At 43.0% G+C, this 14,397-nt stretch overlaps 1 protein-coding gene across 1 annotated transcript in view; it reads right to left on the bottom strand.

The window, feature by feature from the left end:
• Window positions 1–13,800, bottom strand: part of SMYD3 (SET and MYND domain containing 3) — a 633,981-nt gene extending 620,181 nt beyond the window's left edge. The window contains exon 1 of the mRNA XM_024210270.2: window positions 13,637–13,800. Within this exon, the coding sequence (XP_024066038.1) occupies window positions 13,637–13,800 (164 nt within the window). The remainder of the gene's footprint in view (window positions 1–13,636) is intronic.
• Window positions 13,801–14,397: the final 597 nt, after the last annotated feature.

Raw genomic sequence — 14,397 nt, 5'->3', positions numbered from 1 at the left:
CCTTTGTCTTACAAGGCCATGAGCCATTGCCAGGCAAGTGTCCCATCGTGACCCTTACCTTCTTATGGAACTTTCCATTAGGTTGGCGTAAGGATGATACATCCCTACAGGTATATAATTTGGAAATAGGTTTAAGTTACCTTTTTTGTTACTATCATGTTTTAGGCCTAGATTCAGGGAAGCACATGCTTAAGTCCTATTGAAGTCATGTGCTTAAGTGCTTTCTTAAATTGTGTCATTACTGAACAGTAAAGCATGTCATAATATACTGTGTCAACAGAAAAATACTGTATCAATGTCATAGCTGTGTTCCATCTCTCTCTGTCGCTCCATCTCAGATTTGCTAAACTCGACTTAAGATCTGAAAATCAAATTGTGCTCCTGAGTAAGGCATCTGCAAGACATATTCAGCCCACTCTTATACCCATGCAAACCCACAGTATAAAGGAATGCAGTATCTGGCCCTGCATTTGGAACTTCACTTACCACCTTCATTAGGGGAGGACCTTGACCAGTGTCTTTCCCAGCCTTGTGGCCTATGTTACCTCATCACATTTACGCAGAGTAGAGGCAGGGGTTTCACAACTGCGCTGAGTCCCTGGGGCAGCCAGAGAGTCAATCCCAAGTTATTGCTGTTTTAGTGTGATTAGAGCCCTGTAACCCACACTGAAACCTGTTAAATCCTTGATATGCAAGTGTGGGGGGGTGGGTACTATCACATCCGTCCCCAGTGTATAATTAATAAAGTTGAAGCCTGCAGCTTAAGCCCATCCCATGTTGTCTATAATTCATTCTCCTGCGTGTTCTGGTCAATTCAGTCAATATTGTTCAAGGCAAAATTAAAACCAGTCCTCCTCTCCTAGCTATGTTGGCTCTGCAGTGCCACCAGAGTAAAAAGCATGCTGATGTGACTCTGAATACACACAGGAAGAAAATCTGAGAACGAAGACGCATTTTTACACCCACTTTTCGCAGTAGAAACACACGTTTGGAAGTCCATGAAGTTTTAATCATTTGATCACTAAACAACACTAAAACCAGGGAGATTAATCCATGTGTGCAATGAAGTTTTGTGTATGCGTTATGCTATTTTCCTCACAAAGCTTGAGCCTGTAGTCAGAATATATGAGGAATGATGCTCATTCAAAAATATTACTAGATATATCTAGACTTGTCTACAGGATACTTTTGTCCGTTCAACTTTATAACTACAAATTCCAATCAACAACAAGAGTAAATAAAAAGAAAGTTTAAAAAAATGTTTACAATAGATAAAGGAAAATAACAATTAATAGGACAGAAAAAGGTCAATTTATTTTCCTGTATACTTAAGAGGTTAGGGCATGCCAATGTTTTCTGATGTACGATCCTACCACTTAAGAAAAACATTCCATAATTTCATATAACTCTATCCAGAAGAATTAACTAAAGTATACAACTGTCATGTCAATCCAATGGTAAAGGTTACTTTGTTATGCTAATGAAATTATAATCACAAAGTATGCTGAACCAAAATTTGCAAATTTTTTCTTTGAAATAAAGAAAGGCAAAATAATGCATTGTGAGATTTACTATTTGACTGAACAGATGCTATGTTGGAGGCAGTGTGGTCTAGTGATCAGAGAAGGGGTCTAAAGTTTTATATTGATTCTCTCTGTGGACTTGGGCAACTCACATATTGACATGCAGGCGGGAGGGATAGCTCAGTGGTTTGAGCATTGGCCTGCTAAACCCAGGGTTGTGAGTTCAATCGTTGAGGGGGCCACTTAGGGATCTGGGGCAAAATCTGTACTTGGTCCCTTGCTAGTGAAGGCAGGGGGCTGGACTCAATGACAGGGGCGGCTCTATGTTATTCAGGGGGGAGGGATAGCTCAGTGGTTTGAAAGACTTTACCATGTACTCAATTCAGAATAGTACAGCTCATCAGCAACAACAAAATGTGTTTCTTATGAGAAATATCAGTTACCCCACCTGCTAAGCCACGATACTAAATCAATTAAAACATAGAATATTGCCCAGGCTTACAGGAAAACCAGTTCACAATTACCAGTCAGAAGAAAGTCAGGAATAGCTCAAAACTGATAGTTCGCTACAGAGAAAGAGGAAGTCAGGTTACCAGCATTTATGGCCTGATCTGCATACCTTCAGTAGTATTGGACCCAAACATAGTACAAACATGATAAAATGAGGGGGAAATGTCAAGGTTAAATAATTACACATATACGCATGCACATGCAATGTACCATCACCATACAGAATCACCCAATTTTTTTTAATTCAAAAATGATTTTTCTTTTTCTTTTTAAATTTAGGTGAGTTTAATGCTCACCTAAAACTGCAGTCCTCTTCTTATTTTCAGAATAAGGATAGGACAGGCTCTTCCAATGCAAGCTTCCCTAACTAAACTCACCCGAAACAAATTTGTTTGCGTGGAATTAATATGACATTTGCTGCCATCCCATTGTTCACTCTGCTTGCGTGTTCTCTCTCTTCCCCCTCCCTGTGACTGTCTGGTCTATTTAGATTGTAAGCTCTTCAGGTAAGGATCATCTAGTACTCTGTGTTTGTAGAGTGCCCAGCACAATGAGGCTATGTGGTTGGACCTGGGGCGGTGGCAGTGGTGGGGGGGCGCGAGGAGGCACGGCCCAGTCCGGCCCCCCCAGCCGAGCGGCTCCCTCCGGCGACTGGCCCCGGCCAAGAGGCTCCGGCCCCGGCCAAGCACCCTCAGTCCCGGTCCCAGCGGCTCCGGCCTGGCTCGGCTCGGACCCCGGTTCCGGCTGGGGGGCTCTGACCCGGACCCAGCCCTGGGCGAGCGGCGCCGGCCGAGCACCCCAGCCCCAGTGGCTCCGGCCCGGCTCGGGCCCCGGTTCCAGTCGAGCGGCTCCGGCCCAGCCCTGGCCAAGCAGCGTCGGCCAGCGGCCGAGCACCGCCGGCCCCAGCGGCTCCGGCTCCAGCGGCTCCAGCCCGGCCCCAAGACCCCTCCCTATTTTCCCAGACATGTCTGACTTTTTGGAATTTCCTCCCGGACGGGGATTTGAGGACCAAAAAGCCAGACATGTCCGGGAAAATCCGGACGTATGGTAACCCTAAACAATCCTGGATTTCTAATCCGTTTGTCAAAATGCTTCAACAATTTCAAAAGAAATACCAAGTATTTTTTATTTGTGTTCCTGTACTGCCACCTAATGGATAAAAGTTGCAAGAAGGCAAAGTAAGCTACTGAATTTATCTATTTATAACCCTAGAGAAAAGCAATAGTTTATTTTATAAATGCAAAATGCTTTGCCTTACACAAACACTATACTGGATATTTTGTTGTTGTTTATAAATATAACCCCAAATCCACAAAACACATTTCTATTCTATATCCTACCAAAGTAGGCATGTCTGTTTTTAAACTATGTATACAACCTTTATTTCTACAACCCTGAAACAAAGAACTAAAACACTGTACTTATATAATAAACATATGCACACAGTATTATAATATATTAAGTACTGAAGTTATCCTAAAGCTAAATTAATAATACTTAGCAACTCAAAAAAGGTCTGGAAGACAATTTTAATGAATAATCTCACTCAGGGTGGGGGAGGAAAATAGGATTACTAGGGAGAGCCTAATTTCTGCAAAATTTCTGAATTTTAGGGGAAAAAAGAACATTTAGTTTCATTATGGGGTCAAATCAGTAATAACTTAATCATATAACAGCATTATGTCTCCATTATGCCTTCAATTGCTTTAACTGGATGAAAACTATAAGAAAACAAGAACATTTTTTAAAATAAACTAGTTAGCAAAATGAGAGGGTCTTTGTTTATAAACTAGATCTAATCCTACTTCATTCTGAAATTCATTCTTAAACCAAAAGATTTCCCAATTGAAGCAAGAACTAAATACTACCAATCCTGAATGTTCCAAAGCTTAGAGGTACAGTAACCCATAATTGCCAACCCAAAGTGTTCAAAAATTTTGAGCCAGGTTTCAAAGATGATGAGGTTATCTAAAAATCATGAGATTTGCAAAATAAAATAAAATAAATAAAATAATAATAATGAATTAAATTATTTTCTAGTTTCTGAACCCTTGGGGTGCACCTGGGTCACATTTTCAATCTTTCTCTGCAACCATGGAGGCTAGAAATATTTTTTAAATGAAACCTGAGATTCTCAGGTAACCACATCAATATAAGAACTGGCGCTATAAGAAAAACACCAAATATCAGAAGATTTGTGATAAAAGATCATAACAGTTGGCAACACTGAGTTATGAGGAAGGCTTAGTGGATAGAGCACTGGTCTAGGACTCCAGAGAATTTTGTTCTATTCCTGGCTCTGCCACTGGCCCCCTTGGTGACCTTGGGCAAGTCACTCCCCAGCCCCCATATCTCAGTTTCTCCATCTGTAAAACAGAGGCAACAGTACTTTCTGACTACTAGAAGATGGGACTGGACAACCAGATCACACAATAAATTGCCCTGTTCTGTTCATTCCCTCTGAAGCACATGGCACCGGCTACTGTCAGAAGACAGGATACTGGGCTAGATGGACCATTGGTCTTATGTTCTTATCACAATTCTTAAAGCCAAGACATCACACATGCTTTTTGTTTCCTAACCACAACCATTTCAGGAATTAAAAATTGACAAAAAGATTAACGATTGGCCTGGAAATAACAGAAGATCAAATAGTCCCCCAGTTTATATGGCTAAGACTGGAAAAATCAGATAGCAATGGCCTTTTCTAGAAATACACAGGTTGCTTTTGGGTTTGCTAGTTTTTGTTAGGATGGGGGGGGGGGTGAGAATAAAGGGGGCTATTTGTGTCAGACCTCAGCAAATAAAGCCGGGGGTTCATCCCTGACTCAGGATAAACACACACAGGAGGCAGGACATTCCACCAATTCACACTCATGAAATTTACACTGCATGTTCCATCAAGCAGAAGGGGTGCCCGTCCTGTCAGGGCGACTGCCCTTTAAATCCACAAATCACACCCTAAGATGTGTGTACCTCAGATCTGTGGAGGCCAGTACCAACTGTGCAGAAGCCCTGTGACTCAGCACTACTTCATGACCTCAGCCATGGATTTCATAGTGGTACAGCCCCTTTGGGAGAAATGCTGCTGCTAGTGCCTACCCAGCTGACACCGCCCCTACACCTCCTCAGGACAGAGTTCACTGTGCAGTAGGACATAGAGCTTGTGTTCTTCCCCTTCTCCTGTGCACACCCAGACCCCATCTACTAGATCTGGGCCTCCTCTCCTCACAGAATCAGAGGGGTGATTTTTCCCATAGGATTGTCCAACTTCTGCCCCATCAGGTTTACAAAGTTCTGTGTAGTATGCTTCTCTCCGCTGAGTGTGACCAAAATTCAGTCTACCTCCGATGCTATTACCTTTGTTTATGACCCTCACAAATAAATGAGATATTGTTTCTGCTTGAGGTCTTTTATACGTACAAGATCTTTTAGGGTTGTTGCTTTAGAGTTTTTTCCCTTCTGCGCTTATTCTACCAGATCAGGGGTCAGAGTTATATGCCTTCTGCATATTACACATATTTTCAGAAGTGACCATTATTGTACTATAATCCATCATCTTCACTCATTGTACCATTAACTGTCATGTTTACCTTCATATATAAACATATCTGCCTACATTAGGAAATTATGTCATGTTAGTTAGAACATAAACATAAGAACAGCCATATTCGATCAGACCAATGGTCCATCTAGACCAGTATCCTGTCTTCAGACAGTGTCCAGTGCCAGATGCTTCAGAGGGAATGAACAGAACAGGGCAATTTATCGAGCGATCCATCCCCTTTTGTCCAGTCTCACCTTCTGGCAGTCAGAGGTTTAGGGACACCCAGGGCATAAGGTTGCATCCCTGACCATTTTGGCTAATAGCTATTGATGGACCCATCTTTCGTCAACTTATTTAATTTTTTTTTAACCCAATTATAATGCTGGCCTTCACAATATCCCCTGGCAACAAGTTTCACAGGTCAACTGTGTGTTGTGTGAAGAAGTACTTCCTTATGCTTATTTTAAGCATGCTGCCTATTCATTTCATTGGGTGACCCCTTGCAAAGAATTCTTTTAGCTTCTTTTCAACAGCCTTGTCTTTGAGTGTTCCTTTAGCACCTTGATCATCTAGTGGCCCACTGATTTGTTTGGCAGACTTCCTGTTTCTGATGTACATAACAAATATTTTGCTGTTAGTGTTTGTGTTTTTAGCTAGTTGCTCTTCAAATTCTTTGTTTGGCCTGCCTAACTATACTTTTACACTTGACTTGCCAGAGTTTATGTTCCTTTCTATTTTCCTCAGTAGAATTTGACTTCCAATTTTTAAAGGATGCCTTTTTGTCTCTGCCTCTTTTATTCTCTTGTTTAGCCATGGTGGCATTCTTTTGGTCCTCTTACTATTTTTTTCCTGTATTTGGGATATTATATATATATAGCTTGAGCCTCTATTATGGTATTTTTTTAAGTTTCCATGCAGCTTTCAGACATTTCATTCATTTTAATTAGCCTACTAATTTTTGTGTAGTTCCCCTTTTTTTAGTTAAATGCTACTGTGGTGGGTTTCTTCAGTATCTTTTTCCTCTGCAAGTATGTTAAATGTAATTACATAATGATCACTACTACCAAGCGGTTCAGCTACACTCACCCCTTGGACCAGATTGTGTGTGCCACTTAGGACTAAATCAAGAATTGCCTCTCCCGTTTTGGGTTCCAGGACTAGGTGCTCCAAGCAGCTGTCATTAATGGTATTTTATACTTTGAAATCTCAAGCAAAGCTCATTGGGTTTCCTCAAGCACATACCACACAACAGCCTGTAATTACGGAAGCCAAGAGAGATAAACCAACCATATTTTCGTTTCTTGCTCTGCTTGGCAAAACAGTGTAAACAGGCCTAATCAGTGTAAAAAAGGCAGGTGGAGGAAAGATGGCATTGCTGTCACAAAGGAAGGACTTCCTATCAGGGTCAGTTCAAGCAAATCTCAGGCCGAATAAAAGGGAGAACCTCTCTTGCCTGTAATGTCCAAGATTCATTGTGTGTGCAACCTCCTCCTCCTCCCACCCCCAAACTCCTTTGGAAGTTTCCTATTAAGCAGAATGTTGACAGTTGAGCCTGACCTGATCTTGGAGGGTTCATATTTTCAGTAACATATAATTTCTCTTCTAAGCATGTTTAATGGAAGTTATGAAAGCTGTAACAGCAAGCAGAACAAATAACTGGGTTATTAGGCTTATTATAATTATGGGCCTGCTGTATTAGTATGAGGCCTTGTGGGAATAGTTATGCTAAAGGCTGGGATTTAGCTGAAATCTTGTAGGTGTACTGAGATAACCCTAGGTCATAAATTCTGCACACTCCTTCTGAGAAGACAAACAAGTGACCACAAAAAAGTACACTACATGGCAGAATTCCACAAAAAGTGAGTTTGGGGAGTGGTGGCTTTAGCAAGTGGTTATTAAGCAGAAATCAAGTGATTAGCCTACTATAAAATACAGGAATTATTACGAAATGTATCGTGTACTTTATCAATATTCATAATTAAAGTTGCAGCTATGGAAAGCTGAAATGCCAAATGTGAATAATAGACAAGTTTTAATCTTGTTAGTCATGGAAATTGATCAGATATGGCTATATATCCAGAAGGTTACATAAAGTTGGGGTATAACATATTCAATTTAGTTCTCTATTCTCATGTTTGTCAGGTCCCCAAGATGGTTTAAACTGAATCAGGACCTCCCTTCTGATGAATTCCCTTTACTTTTCCTTATCTGTTTTCAGCAGTCTCTGTAAAGTTGTAAGTATGCACAATGCAAAGACTGGAAGTATAAACAATGCAGGAAACCACTTTACTGTACTTCTTATAATTATATATATTAATTTTCCTATGATTTCAATTATATTTGTCTGTATTAATTAAAACCCACTAATTTTATCTTCTTAATTAACTCTAAGTAGCTCCCTGCTATCTGTAAAAAGTGCATATTGCATCCCAACAAATAATTGATTAGGCTACAAGAAGGACTGGAAGAACATCCAATATGTGTGCCAGTCATGGCACAGTTAAAGTATAAGAGTTTGAAGGAATTTTAGTTTTGCTGAATTTTAACAACGAGGAATTTTCCAGAGGGGATGACTCAATATCAAGCCCAATTCCAAAGTCCTTCTCATAAACAACAGGAGACTCTTCTGTACAGAAGAGAAAAGCTCTTATTGAGGAGGTGTCATTATTTATTTCATACAGCCATTAAAGATCCTCAGCTCCCCAGGTTGCTTATTCAGCTAAGAAGTCACAGCAAATTATGCATCAGATCCAAACTAGAAGAGAGGTATATTCAGCTCTACAGGCAATGTCTAACTCACTAGGCCACAGTGCCTTCCAGCCAAGTCACTCAACTTCCCCGAGCCTCACTTACCCAATCTGAAAAATGCAGCTAATAAAGATTTTTGCATTTACACTGTGCTTTTTCATGTGCAGATCTCACAGTATTTTACAAAGGCAGCCATGCATTCTGGCATAAATTTTCAATGATTTTTTGAGTGCTGAACCTGAGACACCTTAAAGGAACATGATTTTCAAAGGGCAGGTGCTCAATACATTTTGAAAATCAGACCAATTTAATACGTGTCTACTTGGGCACCCAAAATCACTAGGCACTTTTGAAAATTTAGACCTATTCGTCCAAATTCTATATTTCCCTAGGTACAGAGACTTGAAACAATCTGCATTAAAGGTGCCAGTGGTCTAGTGCCAGGGTCCCTAAACTGTGGTATGTGAGCTTGATGCTCCACCAATTCACTTCACAACAATTTTTTTAAATGATTTTCAAGTTTAGTAACTGCTGGTCTAGTGAATAAGAAATACACCAGCTACCTCAGAGAGTAGAGATCAGTTTCCATCTCTGCCACATGCTTTTTTTGTACCTTTGTGAGACTGGGCCTGGATTTACAATCTTTTGATAGATTAATGGAAGTTAAGGAAACATCCAGTCTATCCAAGAGTGGACTAATACCCACATCTTTTAAAATATCTCATTTACTGATAACCTGTTTCTCAAGCCATCAACTCCAGCTAGAAAATCCTCCACTTTGGAGCAGTTTATGAACCAGGATTTTCACTTGCCATTGAATCCAGCAACACTAATCTTGTCCATTAGTCTCCCAGGCTCTCCAGACTAAAATTGACAAGGAACAGATGGAAACATGAGTACAGCATTAAATTAATTCATAAAAATGAGGGGAAGGCTTACTCTTAAAATAATCAGTATAAGTAAATTTCCAGGTTGTTTGTTTGCTTTCCTAACTGATTACTATAATCAAAATGCAGAAAGTTGGTGGGGAGGGGGTTTAAAGCAATTAGGAGTGTACGCAAGTGCGTATGATCAACAAAAACTTCATTATTAAAAGAAGAAAGGAACTGACAAGATGTGTATGTTAGAAACATATCATAACTGATTGCTAATGTAATCATACTTCTCAGTTCTCAACCTGTCAAGGTCCAAATTTGAGGCACAATTTATGACACATACTCAAAATCAGACACAAAATAATGCATTAATGTATTAAAAGTTACACCTTAGTGTATACAACTCTTTCTATAATCTCATTTTCATGATTCTTATAATCATAGAATATCAGGGTTGGAAGGAGGTATTCCAGTCCAACCCCCTGCTCAAACCAGGGCCAATCCCCAACTAAATCATCCCAGCCAGGGCTTTGTCAAGCCTGACCTTAAAAACCCCTAAGGAAGGAGATTCCACCACCTCCCTAGGTAACCCATTCCAGTGCTTCACCACCCTCCTAGTGAAAAAGTTTTTCCTAATATCCAACCTAAACCTCCCCCACTACAACTTGAGACCATTACTCCTTGTTCTGTCATCTGCTACCACTGAGAACAGCCTAGATCCATCCTGAAAGGGGGTTCCAAAGAGGTAGTTGAAAGCAGCTATCAAATCCCCCCCATTCTTCTCTTCTGCAGACTAAACAATCCCAGTTCCCTCAGCCTCTCCTCATAAGTCATGTGCTCCAGCCCCCTAATCATTTTTGTTGCCCTCCACTGGACTCTTTCCAATTTTTCCACATCCTTCTTGTAGTGTGGGGCCCAAAACTGGACACAGTACTCCAGATGAGGCCTCACCAATGTCAAATACAGGGGAATGATCATGTCCCTCAATCTGTTTGCAATGCCCCTACTTATACAGCCCAAAATGTCGTTAGCCTTCTTGGCAACAGGGCACACTGTTGACTCATATCCAGCTTCTCATCCACTGTAACCCCTACATCATTTTCTGCAGAACTGCTGCCTAGCCATTCGGTCCCTAGTCTGTAGCAGTGCATGGGATTCTTCCGTCTTAAGTGCAGGACTCTGCACTTGTCCTTGTTGAACCTCATCAGATTTCTTTTGGCCCAATCCTCTAATTTGTCTAGGTCCCTCTGTATCCTATCCCTACCCTCCAGTGTATCTACCACTCCTCCCAGTTTAGTGTCATCTGCAAACTTGCTGAGGGTGCAGGCCACACCATCCTCCGGCTCATTAATAAAGATATCGAACAAAACCGGCCCCAGGACCAACCCTTGGGGCACTCCGCTTGATACCGGCTCCGAACTAGACATGGAGCCATTGATCACTACCCATTGAGCCCGACGATCTAGCCAGCTTTCTGTCCACCTTATAGTCCATTCATCCAGCCCATACTTCTTTAACTTGCTGGCAAGAATACTGTGGGAGACCATATCAAAAGCTTTGCTAAAGTCAAGGAATAAGTCAAGGATTCTACTTTTGATGTAAATAATTTCACAATAAAAGTGAGGGGACATGTAATCTGTATGGATCATAGACACACAGAGGTTGAAATGAGGGACATTTGAGAGATATGGTTATAAATTGGCTTGCCAGTATTAAATTTTTGTTAGTAAATGTCAATAAACATTGATTTCAATGTAATAGCAAATTTTTTTAAGTACATCAGAAGCAGGAAGCCTGCTAAACAACCAGTGGGATCACTGGACGATTGAGGTGCTAAAGGAGCACTCAAGGACGATAAGGCCATTGCGGAGAAACTAAATGAATTCTTTGCATCGGTCTTCACGGCTGAGGATGTGAGGGAGATTCCCAAACCTGAGCCATCCTTTTTAGGTGACAGATCTGAGGAACTGTCCCAGATTGAGGTATCATTAGAGGAGGTTTTGGAACAAATTGATAAATTAAACAGCAATAAGTCACCAGCTTCTGTACCAGATGACTGGAGGATAGCTAATGTGACACCAATTTTTAAAAAGGGCTCCAGAGGTGATCCTGGCAATTACAGGCCTGTAAGCCTGACTTCAGTACTGGGCAAACTGGTTGAAACTATAATAAAGAACAATATTGTCAGACATATAGGTGAACATAATTTGGTTTTAGTAAAGGGAAATCATGCCTCACCAATCGACTAGAATTCTTTGAGGGGGATCAACAAACATGTGATCCAAAAGGATCCAGTGGATTTAGTGTACTTAGATTTTCAGAAAGCCTTTGACAAGGTCACTCATCAAAGGCTCTTACACAAGGTAAGTTGCCCGGGATAAGAGGGAAGGTGCTCTCATGGATTGGTAACTGGTTAAAAGATAGGAAACAAGGGGTAGGTATAAATGGTCAGTTTTCAGAATGGAGAGAGGTAAATGGTGGTGTCCCCCGGGGGTCTGTTCTGGGACCAGTCCTATTCAACATTTCATAAATGATCTGGAAAAAGGGGTAAACAGTGAGCTGGCAAAATTTGCAGATGATACATAGTTAAGACCCAGGCAGACTGCGAAGAGCTACAAAAGGATCTCTCAAAACTGGGTGACGGGGCAACAAAATGGCAGATGAAAGTTAAAGTAATGCACATTGGAAAACATAATCCCAACTATACATATAATATGATGGGGTCTAAATTAGCCATTACCACTCAAGAAAGAGACCTTGGAGTCATTGTGGATAGTTCCCTGAAAGCATCCACTCAATGTGCAGCGGCAGTCAAAAAAGCTAACAGAATGCTGGGAATAATTAAGAAAGGGATAGATAATAGGACAGAAAATATCGTGTTGCCTCTGTATAAATCCATGGCATGCCCACCTCTTGAATACTGTGTGCAGACGTGGTCACCCCATCTCAAAAAAGATATATTGGAATTGGAAAAGGTTCAGAAAAGGACAACAAAAATGACTAGGGGTATGGAACGGCTTCCGTATGAGAAGAGATTAATAAGACTGGAACTTTTCAGCTTGGAAAAGAGACGGCTAAGGGGAGATATGATTGAGGTCTATAAAATCATGACTGGTGTAGAGAAAGTAGATAAGGAAGTGTTTTTTACTACTTCTCATAACACAAGAACTAGGGGTCACCAAATGAAATTAATAGGCAGCAGGTTTAAAACAAATAAAAGGAAGTATTTCTTTACACAACGCACAGTCAACCCGTGGAACTCCTTGCCAGAGGATGTTGTGAAGGCCAAGACCATAACAGGGTTAAAAACCTAGATAAATTCATGGAGGATAGGTCCATCAATGGCTATTAGCCAGGATGGGCAGGAATGGTGTCCCTAGCCTCTGTTTGCAGGAAGCTGGGAATGAGCAACAGGGGATGGATCACTTGATGATTACCTGTTCTATTCATTCCCTCTGGGGCACCTGGCACTGGCCACTGTCGAAAGACAGGATACTGATCTAGATGGATCTTTGGTCTGACCCAGTAGGGCCGTTCTTATGTTCTTAACGTACACACACAAACCAATGAAAAAATATTTCCATCCATAACTGATGTTTACAAATAGGCAAATCGTTGATTTAATATTTAATTTGTATATTTTGACACATGATGTTGACAATTTGTGCTTCAACAGTAATAAATATTTAACTTTTTGAATCTGAATGTTTACTGTTATTAAGTAATTACTGTCAGACACTCCCTATTGTTTGTCCCCTCCCTAATTTTCCATATCTGTGATCATTTAAATTGATAAAAATCAGGGGGAACTGCTTAAAAATAAACATCGATCTCTGATAAAAATTATTTTAAAAAACAATCCATTTCTGCTAAGCCTAGACATAAATCTCATCCTCCCCTTACCGCTGCTCTTCCTCTCACCCTGTGTCACTGCCATGCCGTCCCTTCTTGCGTTATGACTGGTCAACAGCACAACTCAGCACGGCAGTGCCCTTACCTGCCGGCCCCGCTTGCTCTGCCGAGCCCGCCCGGCGCTAGATACAAACTCCTAATGTCCAAAACCCTGGCTACAGGCGCGTACCGGCGGGGAGCAGGGCTCTGAGCTGCAGCCCGCCCTGTAGCCAGGGTGCCGCGCAGTGGGGCGCGAAGGGGGGTCCTGTGCCACACACGTGGCCCGTGGCCGTGAGGGCTGCGCAGGACTGGAGCCGGGCTTCGCGGTGGTCTATGGGTCTGTAACGCGTGGCGTGGGCGCCCCGGGCTGGCCCCACGCAGGGCTGAGCGCAGGGCAGGCTCCGCCAGACGCGGCTCGGGCAGGGGCGGGTGGGTGTGTTTGCGGGGAAGCCCTCCCAGCGCGGGGAGGGGCAGCGGGCGGGGACGCGTGCAGGCGGGAAGGGCGGCTGGGGGCTGCCGGAGGACCCGGCCCCGCTCGGTACCTGCGCAGGCAGCGCTCACACACGCCGCCCAGTCGCTGCTTGGTGACGGTGCAGGCGAAGGGTTCGGCCCGGTACAGCAGCTCGCCGGGCCGCGCCCGCTTCAGAGCGCGGAGGCCGCTGCCCCTGCCCGGGCTGGGGAACTTCTCCAGCCTCCCTGGCTCCATGTCCCGCGCCGCAACCCCTTTCAGCCCCCACGTGGTCCGGCACCGGTAGCCGCCGGAGCCATCTTTAGTGAGGGCAGAGACCCGCTCCCCCCCATGCTGTCACCTGCCTCCCTCCAGGGGCCTGGCAGTGAGAAAAGCCCCGCCCTGCGGCGGGCTGGCAATGGGGGCAGAGGGCGAGGAGAGCCCCAGCCCGCCGCAAGGCTGCCCCTGCCTGAGGGGGAGGTCTGGACTCTTCCCGGCCCCAAGGATGACGGGGAGGGCCTGGTCTCCCTGCGCCCCAGGCAGCTAGCACGGGGCTGGTGTCCCTGTCCACGTCCCCCACTGCCCTGACAGAAAGCCCCCGAGGGCTAGGGTGCAGGGAGTGAGGCATCCCTGCGCTGTGGTACCTGTACCTAGTGGTAGGGTTACCACCTGGCTGGTATTTGACCAGCGTGGCTGTTTTTTATGGATTTGCCAGAAAAATAATCTGCTGGGTTGTTGTTGATTTTTAACCTAGGGTTAAAGATTTGCATTATTATCACAATATACTGGGATATCTAATGTTAAAAGTGTCTGTGTCTCCAGCTATTCCCACTTCCGCAGTTGAAGTGATAATAG

Source organism: Terrapene carolina, unplaced genomic scaffold, assembly GCF_002925995.2.
Source record: "Terrapene carolina triunguis isolate 2854851 unplaced genomic scaffold, T_m_triunguis-2.0 Scaffold85, whole genome shotgun sequence".
NCBI lineage: Eukaryota > Metazoa > Chordata > Testudines > Emydidae > Terrapene > Terrapene triunguis.
This window is presented reverse-complemented; position numbering and strand designations above follow the sequence as displayed.